Here is a 10,773-nt window from a genome sequence, read left to right as displayed (position 1 = left end):
CGCCCCTTCTCCCCGGGCGGAGGGTTCGGCCCTGAGGGCCCTCCTCAACCCACGCCGTCCTTCCGGGCCCCGATCCGGGACTCCAGTGCTGGCTGCTGCGACGCCTGCGCTCCCCCTGGCCCGGCCCTGTCCTGTCCTCGCCCCTTCTCGTCGCCGCGGCCTTTGTTTAGCGCGGTGCCCCGCCTGCATGTCCAGCCATGTCAGCTTCCACCCCCGTCCTTCCTGCCGTTATCGCCCCGCTGTCTTCCATCCCGCCCCTCCCCGTTATCCTCTGCCCGGCCGACTCTCCTGGGCTCCCGTGGCCCTTTAGCGTCTGGTTTTCAGAGAGGATTTATTCCTTGGCCCTTCTGGATATGGAACTTCCTCTCCCTGATGTGGCCTGGAGAGAAGGGGCCATCAGCACTGGGTCGTGGAGTGGCCTGGGCGTGAGGACAGGCACTTCTTCCGGCAGCGTGTCAGCTGACTGCTCGCCCCTCCCCTGTTTGCTGAATGGGGAGGCTGGAGGGGCGCCCCGAGTTCCGTTTGGGTTGGAGCCCATCATGATAGCTGTCTTGCTTTTGTGGCGCGTAGGTCGGCACCGCCGAGAGGGGACAGCGATGACGGGAGCCCAAGTGGCACAAATGCAGAAACGCCCTCTGGTGACGACTTCAGGTAAAAAGAGCTTGGCCGTCACTCATGCCTGTGCGTGAGTCCTCCGTGCATCGTATCGGTGGCCCCGAGGTGTCCGTGGGGACCCTGTCTCCACTCAGCTGTCCCGAGTCCAACCATCAAGCCCACCTGTGTCCTCGGAACCTCACCTTGATTTCCGCATTGGCTCATGCATTCAAGGCTGGGACAGAGCCAAATACCGATAGTGCCCAAGGTGGTTAGCCAGGGACGCGTATTCTGAGTTTCTTGAAAGGAACTCCAGTAAATGGTCAACATCGTATGGGTACCAAAACATTTAAAATCCTCCTTTTTTACCCTTAGCATACCCCCTTTCATAGCGCCTCTGCTGCACACTAAAACATAAACCCCAGGACAGGAGGGATTGCTCTCTTTTGTTCATTTAATACATATTTATTAAGTGAATGAATGAATGAACCTTAACACTTGATGCAAAAGTAGAGATACGCTGTGATAAGTTTATGATTGAAATGATATGATATGATGCCAGAGACTTGCTTCAAAATAAGTCTGGAAGGTGGAAGGTTACAGACAAGCATGGGGGTACAGATGACACAAAATTGGCCATGCCTGGTTGGTATGGTTCAGTGGTTGAGTGTTGACCCATGAACCAAGAGATCCCCAGTTCGATTCCAGGTCAGAGCACATGCCTGGATTGCAGGCTCCATCCCTGGGAGGGGGTTGGGGGGGAGTGTTGCTTCAAAATAAGTCTGGAAGGTGGAAGGTTACAGACAAGCATGGGGGTACAGATGACACAAAATTGGCCATGCCTGGTTGGTATGGTTCAGTGGTTGAGTGTTGACCCATGAACCAAGAGATCCCCAGTTCGATTCCAGGTCAGAGCACATGCCTGGATTGCAGGCTCCATCCCTGGGAGGGGGTGGGGGGGTGCAGGAGGCAGCCAATGGGTGTGTCTCTCTCATCAATGTTTTTATGCCTCTGCCTCTCTCTCTTTCTAAAAAAAAAAAAAAAAATTGGCCATAAGCTGATAATTGTTAAAACTGGGTGGTGGGTATATGTGAGTTCATTATACTGTTCTCCCTACTTTGTATATGTATTTTCCATAATATAAAACAAAAGAACTTTGAGAAGTATTGAGAAGTATGGGGTTCATATTATCTGTTGGGAAGTTTGGTGATAGAAGACCTTTTCTTCTTGCATATTCAAATTATAGACTTTATATTCTAACCTAAACCAAACTAAAATTTTTATTTTTAGCTCCTGAGTGATTGCTAAGTTAGAGTGTTTATTCATGGGTAAGAGGTAGATGGAGGATTGAGGAAAAAAGAGGAGGTGTGAAATAGTGACCTAGGGAGTAGAAAAATGAATGAGTGAGCCAGGAAATGTAGTTAGAGCTGGGCCCACTTGAGGCTAGTGATCATTAATTTTGTTTTGTCCAACTAGATTCCACTGCATAGATGCATGTGCAGACTAAATAGAGAGCTGGACTATCAGGGCTGAAGTTTTGCTAAGCAAGTACAGTGAGATGAAAATAAAGGGTTGAATGAGACTTGTGTGCAGGGGTCTGATTATAATGACTGGCCATGGACAGGGAAGTGAGATAAGAAACTTGAGAGACTATGGAATAAAAGTAAGGCCGGTGGACTGGGGGGTCCCAATGGAGTCATCACACTAGACAGAATGAGGTGAAAAGATAGTATACTTTTAAACTCTTTGATGAGGTAGCTCATACTTGGTGACACGCACTCCCACCAGCTGCACCAGCAGTCCAAAGTTTTTTCATGTCCTTAAAGGGACTCTGGCTTTTAGTACTAATCTGTCTGACTTGCGGGGTGTGAATGCAATAGGCCACTGGTAAGCACTGTGTGTCTTTCATTTGTCAAGCCTCTCCCTGGCGGACACTAATCTACCATCTGAAGTGGAGCCAGAGCTGCGCAGTTTCATTGCTAAGCGTCTTTCTAAGGGAGCCGTCTTTGAAGGGCTGGGTAATGTTGCATCTGTGGAGCTGAGGTAAGTGTAAAATGTGCTGTGTCCCGAGTTTTTATTTCTGAGCTAAATATGAGAAGTGATGAGAAACTCCGAAAGATCAACTCCCACTCGACCTGCAAAATCCATCCTTGTTCTCTGCCTGCCTGAGCACTGGGCCTCACACGTAAACATTTGTGGGATGGAATTAATTGAACAGCAGAGACTTTCCCGCTGAAGTGTACTGATTTAGTCTTGGACTTGGGAGAAAAGAGTTAATCACCAAAACCCAAATTGCACACTGTACAGTTTGTGAAGTGCTATCACAAAGTATGATGCCATTTTCTCTACAAAGGGGCAATAGAGCAGATACTCTCACTTACATTTTCAGATGAGGAAATAAATTCAGAGACGTTCATGTCACAAGGCTGGTCACATTCATGGCGTCCAGGCTTAAATATAGGTGTCCTCAGTTGAATTCCAGCCGTCTTTCTATTACACACCTTGATTGTAGTTCACTTCAGACCATGATGTTGGCATCAAGTCCCCTCAGGAATGTGAGGCCACAGATCAAAGATAGGGCCACAGGGTAAACATGTTGCATCTTCCTGGAGCTCCAGTGATTCGTGAAGGTTTGGGGGCGGGAGAGAACATGCTAATATTTTTGTAGACATGTACTATGAACGAGAGTGAAACTGACATGCATTTTCCCCATAAAACAGGTGAATTCAAAGAAATTCCATGTTTGTTAGGTGCTGCTTTAGCTGAAACCCATCATGGTATACATTCATTTTCCTCTGCTGTTATGAGTAAACCAAGAAGTCTGGAAAGTTCTGGCCTAGTTAGCAATATAACAGTATTGCCAGATCAAGATGACCAGGGTTCAGAACAGCCCATAAAATTAGATGCATGAGTTATCAGAATAATACATAGAACTTTTTTCTTTCTTTTCTAGAATTCCAGGTTACCGGGTCGGTTGTTACTACTGCCTTTTCCAACAAGAAAAACTGCTTCCTGAATCAGCAATGGACTCTGAACATAACCCTTCAGAGTACGTGGTCTGTTTTTTAGGAGGGTCTGAAAAAGGACTTGAGCTATATCCTTTCTTTGGTCTTTGAGCTAGAAGGAAATCGTGGGGAGGCAAGAGAAGGGGTCTTACTACTCTAAAAGGCTTTCCTACCCCTTATATTTACTTGGATTTCATACCTTTATATGACCAGTTGGTCTTGGCTTTTTAATGTACAGTTTGTGTTATTTGCAAGACTTTATATTTCCTATTGAGAGATAAGACACTTTTTGATTCATCCATTGTTACTTCCTTAAGAACATACTTTCAGGCTTGAACTGGACAAGTACATTCAAGGGCTGAAAAATAACATGAGCTGTGAGGTAAGGTGATGGAGTCAATAGTTTTTTTGAGACTGAGGTGATTAACATACTATAACTTCTATACTTGTCAAATTATACAGGTAGACCGATGACACCTAAATTCTAAAAATGCGCTGCTTGGAGGGCTAGTTGGAAGGTATTTGTTAAGGGAAGCAGGGAACATAGTCCTATAGGTGCTGTAAGTTTCACAAGTCTGCTTCTGATGTTTTGTATCCATGAAAAATTCAGTCCATTAAATTCAGTGGTATATGGTGACATGCCAAGTAAGGAAAAGGTGCTCTTCTCCTGATTTCTAGGCACATAAGATTTATACTAGTATTATGGTCAGAACTAATGGTCCATGAAGCCTCTGGCACCAGAGACATGCCTTGCAATGGTAGGACTGTCCTTGAACTCAACGTCAAAGGTTTTTAGAAATGTTCTATTTTTCATTCATTGATCTTTTATGAATTATATATATCCACATCTATTAATTTATTTATACCTTTTAAAAAACTATCCGTTCAGCTTTTAGCAGTTTTTAAAGTCATAACTCTTATAAATTTACTACTCATTACATAAGGTAATATCTCCTTTTACTTATCCTGCACTTAAAAGACACTGCAGAAAAGGGTAGCATAGGAGCGAGCCAGGGATTTGAGTCTGGGGGAGCCGCTCTCCGACTGGAGTGATTCCGCTAGTCCCCAGACAGCAGCGCAGCCCAGGAAGCCAGATGTGCTCTTGGCAGCACGTCTGACAAATGGAGTGGGCTTGGGTGTTTTGACAAGTTAACTTGTATTCTTCCCTATTCACTGTGTGAGTGAACTGCCTACATTGCTTCAGGCATTCAAGTGGCTCTTTGTAAGCTAATACATACATGTGCCAGACACTGTGCCAGGAGCTGGGGAGACAGGATATTAGGAGCATATCTCCAATGAGTATACTGTGGGGAGATGGGCATGTAATGCACAACTCCTCCCAGTGAAGAGATAGCATAGAGCCCTATCCAGTCTTTCATTTTAATACATTTCTCAGTGTGTTTTATATCAATTCCTTTTTTTGAGTTGGTGTTAGCTTAAAAAAAGAGGTGTTTGTCCACAGTTCTTTCACTGTCAAGAATATTGTGAAGAAAATGTTAAGTCCACTAAGGTACAGGCTTATACTGAAGCAATGACATTCTCTCTTGATCTAGGAAAGAGGCCTGGAGAACCACGTCAAGTCCTACCTGAGCAGCTGGTTTGAGGATGTCGTGTGCCCGATCCAGAGGGTGGTTCTGCTCTTTCAGGAGCAGCTTACCTTTTTGCTACACGCTGTAAGTGTGGCCCAACGAAAGCATTTCCTTAACTGAGAACCAGTTGAGCAGAGTTTGGATTATTTAAAGACTTACTCATTTTCTTTAATATTACCCCTTCCACCCCCCGAATATTATTCATACAGTGCTTGCCCTCTATTCACTTGGATCTAAAGGTACTTTATTAAGGTGGAATTGCAAATAGTGGGTCTTCCTAATAGGATAAAACAATTTAAAATAATTACTTTTTCAAAGGATCTGGGAGAGGTGTAATTTCCAAATAATTTGAGAAGGAAAAGAGAAATCCAAAGTGTTGTAACTTAATGAAAATATTCAGGAAAAAAATGAAAATTCACTAAAATATCCAGACACTGGGAAGGCTTGAGTAAATGGCCAGTTTTTTCATTGATATTTGTGATGGTAGATGCAACGGAGACTGGATGGTCCCATGTGACCAGGTGGGAAAGCCAGTTTCAGACTGTTAGTGAGCAGCAGCTGCACGAGGCTCAGGAGAGCTCCTGGGCAATACCCATCAACAGGTGGTCGTTTGGGGGAAGGTGACACTTAGTCACGAGTAGTTGCTCATAAGGAAAACTGGAATACCTGTATCATTTAGGCTTTATTTTTCTCTTGTAGGCTCTGAGTTATACTCCTGTTGAGGTTAAAGAATCAGATGAAAAAACAAAGAGAGACATTAACAGGTAAAGAATAGTTTTGCAAAGAGAAGAACCTTTTACACAGCAAGCCTGATATTTATGCTTTTATTTATTTATTTATTTTTTATTGATGTTAGAGAGAAACATCGATTTGTTGTTCCACTTATTTATGCATTCATTGGTTGCTTCTTGTACATGCCCTGACTGGGGATCGGACCTGCAACCTTGGTACGACGCTCCAGCTGAGCTCCCTGCCCAGGGCCTGATAGGTTTTTAAATTTCCCATAGTGCAGAATGAATTTGCTTTCTCGCTCCCATCCTGCAATATTATTTGTGGTAAAGGACTATGTGTGTGTGTGGCAGGTTTCTGAGTGTGGCCAGTCTTCAAGGCCTTATTCACGAAGGCACCATGACATCTTTGTGCATGGCCATGACGGAGGAGCAGCATAAGTCTGTGGTCATTGACTGCAGTAGTTCCCAGCCTCAGTTCTACAACGCAGGTGAGTCACGACCTCTGAAGCAGCCATCCCGTGGCTCCTGTGAGTCTGTCTCTGTTTCTGTACTCTGAACCAATAGTACAAACTTATCCTTCCTGCCCTGTGCATCTTTACACGTTTATCCTGACTCACCGCAAACAATAGCAATTCTAAAAACATGGAAAACATGACATGCCTAGCAATTCCATTCCTAAGTATATAAAAAAACTCGTGTGTGTATGTATATATTAATATATTTTTATTGATTTCAGAGAGGACGGGAGAGGGAGAGATAGAAATATCAATGATGAGAGAGAATCACCTCCACCAGACATGTGCCCTGACTGGGAGTTGAACGTGACCTCTAGGTTCATAGGTCGATACTTAACCACTGAGCCATGCCGGTTGGGCAAAAACTCTTGTATGTTTATACAAGGAGACAAATACAAAAATGTTCATAAAGGCATTGTTTGAAATAGCAAAGAGTTGGAGGCAACTTAAATGCTTCCATCAACAGGAAAATTATCTGATAAACTGCTATATTCATGCAATGGAACATACCAGTGAAAATGTATGAACTAGAGCTACATGTCTCCATATAGCTCAAACATACTAGTGAAACAGCCATCAAAGAAAAATACATAGTAAATTTAAAGGGTGTATTAAAATTATCATTTATCATAATGTGAACCTTAAATCTTAATTAAACTATTTTCCTTTCAATATGAAAAAAAAGAAAAATACATAGACTGGGTGGAGGGGGTCAGTGGGGGATTAGGGGACATCTGTAATGTTGTCCACAATAAAAAAAATTTAAAAAAGAAAACTACATAAAAGTTTTGACATATACAAAATAATACTATATAGAGCTTAGAGATACAAAAGTACGTGACAAGAGTTTAAAGGAATACATGGGAAAGATAACCTTTCTAATGGGAAAGAAGGGGGAATGCAGTTGAGAAGTAGCACATGGGGGCTTCAGCTATTTTGGTGTTCTTAGCTAGGTAGTACAGTTTTCTTAGACCATTATAGAAGTCTTATATAATTAGTTATAAGTGTTTTATTTAATAAAGAAATAAAGAATATCACAATGTATACAAATATCAAATCATTATGTTGTACACTTGAAACTAATGTAATGTTATATGCCATGTATACCTCAATTTAAAGTAAATAAATAGAGCCCGGCCAGTGTTGTTCAATGGCTGAGTGTTGACCTATGAACCAGGAGGTCATGGTTTGATTCCAGGTAGGGCATGTGCCTGGGTTGCATGGCTTGATCCCTAATACAAGGCATGCAGAAAGCAGTCAAGGAATGATTCTCTCTCATTGTCTCCCTTCCTCTCTCTGAAATCAATAAACCCCCTCCCCAAATAAAAAAATACAATAAAAAAATTTTAAAACTCATATTTTAAAGTAAATAAACAGAAAGAAAGAAAAAAGAATAAATGTTTGGGCTTTATAGAATTTCATTTTTCTAAAATATTTTATAGGAAGCAACCGATTTTGTGAGGATTGGATGCAGGCTTTTTTGCATGGTGCTGCAGGAGGTAACCCTTTTCTTTTTCGACAAGTGAAGGAGAACTTTAAACTAAAGGTAATTAATTGTGTGCCAAGCGCCACATATAACTTTTGTCTGAATTTTAATTAGGTCCAGTGACAGAGGAACAAATCTGCTTTCTAGCTGTGATGTCTATTAAATAGGACCTTCTCAAAACTAGAATCTTCAGAAGGCATTTACTTTATGTGTTTAGTGGCTTCTACATACATATCATTGCATTTCCAGTTAATTGAATGCTTGCTTATATCTCAGTTATTATCAACCTTATAATTTGTGACATATCTTAGTTGGAAAGCACAAAAAAAGTGGCTTATTGCCTAAGGGTTCAAAATTCTTGTTGGGAGGAGTGTTGTCACCTTTTAAAAGTATTTTTAGAAGATTTAAAAACTATTTTTACTTTATACTAGTGTAAGAGACTTTGTTGTACCAAGGGTACAGCATATTAGTGATAACAATGATGGGAATATTTAAAATAAAAAGTAAACATCTCTGCAGCATATGAAATGTTTTCAGCTGGATGGATATGAAGTGTTCTTAGGCATCATTTTTATCTCATGAAACACATATTTAACTGGGTAATCTTTTTCTAGGCCATACAAGACACAAATAATTTGAAGAGATTTATCCGACAGGCAGAAATGAATCATTACGCTTTGTTTAAATGTTACATGTTCCTAAAGAACTGTGGTAGTGGAGATATCCTTTTGAAGATCGTTAAAGTGGAACACGAAGAAATGCCCGAAACCAAAAATGTGGTAGCCGTCCTTGAAGAATTTATGAAAGAAGCTCCTGCCCAAAGTTTTTGATCGCATTTTGAGATAACTGGATTGTGAAGCATATTCCAGCGTTGGTGTTTGAAATTACAGTTGTTATAAATTGTCATAAGATTGCTATTTAAGATGATTTGAAATGCATTCTATGTTTTTTTCATTTTGTATTTTTAAAATTTAACATAATTCAACATGAAAATCTGAGGAATGTCTTCATTGAATCCTAGATAGATGTGTGTTGAGAGTTGTGAACTTTTAGTACATTGCTAGTCCCATAAATTCTAGATTTCAGGGAGTTGTTGCTTAAAAAAACGTCAGGTGATTTTGTGCTTCTCTCAGGAGTGTGCTGCAGTATTTAGCAACTTTTGCTCTCAGAAAAATCATAATACTTCTTTCTCAAAATATACTCCTTGTCTTAGGACAGATTAGCACCATGACACTGTTTCAAAGAGATCTGTGCATCTGACGGGTGCTTGATAGTTCTTTGTCTGATTGATAATGGCATGGACAATGAAGCCAGCTTTTAAATCGATATGCAAATAAATTTTAAGTGTGTAAAAAATTAAACAAGCTTTAAAAACAGATGCCCAACTTCAAGATCAAACATTATCTCTGATGGAAAGCTACTGGAGAGGTGGCCCCCATCACTTTTCTTCATTTGTTCACAGGTATTAGCCAAGAGCCTGTATTTTCTTTTTTCTTACATATGAAAATGCTTAAGTTTTTAAACAGAGTGTTAACAAAGAAACAATGTACATACATTTTACATGCAAACTATAACATAAAGAACACAGATTCTTCATATCAGAGTTACCCACTGATTTTTAGTTTTTTTGTAGTTTGTTTTCAAGCCTCGTTGTTTTACTCTGAATCAGTTAAAAATGCCCTCAGCTAGAATCACTTCTAATTCCCATGGAAGCCAATTGTAGCTACACACATTGCCCTTTGTTCTGCGTAGCTCTTTAATAAATCCATTTGATAATGATTTTTGTTTAGATGATCGGAAGTCTGTGTTCTCACTGCCCTCAGGATGCTTGGAGGGACACAAGTTCATAAAAATTGTCTCCTAAACTCATATAAATTCACATTAAGTGCTGAGTGTTAACTTTCAAAATGACTGACATTGGCCTGCTTTGTCTTCTACAGAAGTCGAGGGACATGACTCACCCAGCCATTTCTTTTCCTTTAATGAGAAATACAATTCAGGATCTTCATAAAGGCTTTCACATGGTTTTAAACTTTAATAACTTGGATTGTAGGCAGTGCAGAAAAAAAAATCCAAGTAACATTTTTATAGCATTAAATTCTGAATGACTATGGGAAGTAAGCAATTTTATGGCACTTCCCTGGAACCCAACTTATTCTAATGCACTTGGTTGTCCACTTGGAAATTATCAACATTTTGAGTCTGGAAAACATTTTTCATTTTCAAATTCACATGTCATTCAAGAATTCATGCTGTAAATGGCATTTAAAAGTAAATGTATTGTCTGCTTCAAGTCACTTAAGAATAGCCAAGGTATAAGTATATATTCTTTATATTACTTTTTTGTTGTTGTTAATTCTCACCCAAGGATATTTTTTCCATTGATTTCTACAGACAGTGGAAGGAAGGAAAGGAGGGAGGAGGAGAGGGAGAGAAACATCGATGTGAGAAACATTAAGATGATTTGTGTCTCCCGCACATGCCCCAGAGCTGGGGATTGAACCTGCAACCCAGGGACCTGCCTTTGACCAGGAATCGAATCTGCGACCCTCTTTTTAGGCTCTAACCACTTAGTACACTAGCCCAGGGCTATATGTACTTTTATATATAATTTGTGATGTGGGCTCACTACATTACACAGTTGTATACAATAGTCTTATTTTAAACGTCTGTAATAAACTGTATATCACTACTGTAGACAAGGAAAATGGTGACATAGAATTGAATGTCTTGTTGGCCATGAAAAGAAACTCAAAGAACTCATGACCAGAAACCTGTACTGTATTCAAATCTTAATAAGCTAATGTATTAATTTTTAAAGTTTTAAAAAGGATTTGTTCAGGATGTAATACA

The 10,773-nt window shown here is 40.5% G+C and overlaps 1 protein-coding gene across 1 annotated transcript; it reads left to right on the top strand.

Moving 5' to 3' along the window:
- Positions 1-463: 463 nt before the first annotated feature.
- LOC102775249 (chromosome unknown open reading frame, human C17orf75) lies at positions 464-8,922 on the top strand (the record flags this gene model as incomplete). The annotated part of the gene is made up of 9 exons (XM_015564132.1): positions 464-651; positions 2,512-2,637; positions 3,548-3,688; positions 3,924-3,981; positions 5,153-5,272; positions 5,888-5,952; positions 6,271-6,407; positions 7,877-7,980; positions 8,535-8,922. Coding segments are annotated over 9 exons (1,155 nt in total), but the record flags the coding sequence as incomplete, so codon positions are not given.
- Positions 8,923-10,773: the final 1,851 nt, after the last annotated feature.

This window comes from Myotis davidii, unplaced genomic scaffold (genome assembly GCF_000327345.1).
Source record: "Myotis davidii unplaced genomic scaffold, ASM32734v1 scaffold699, whole genome shotgun sequence".
Classification (NCBI taxonomy): Eukaryota; Metazoa; Chordata; class Mammalia; order Chiroptera; family Vespertilionidae; genus Myotis; species Myotis davidii.
Note: the sequence above shows the minus strand (reverse complement) of the source record. Positions and strands in the feature narration are given on the sequence as shown.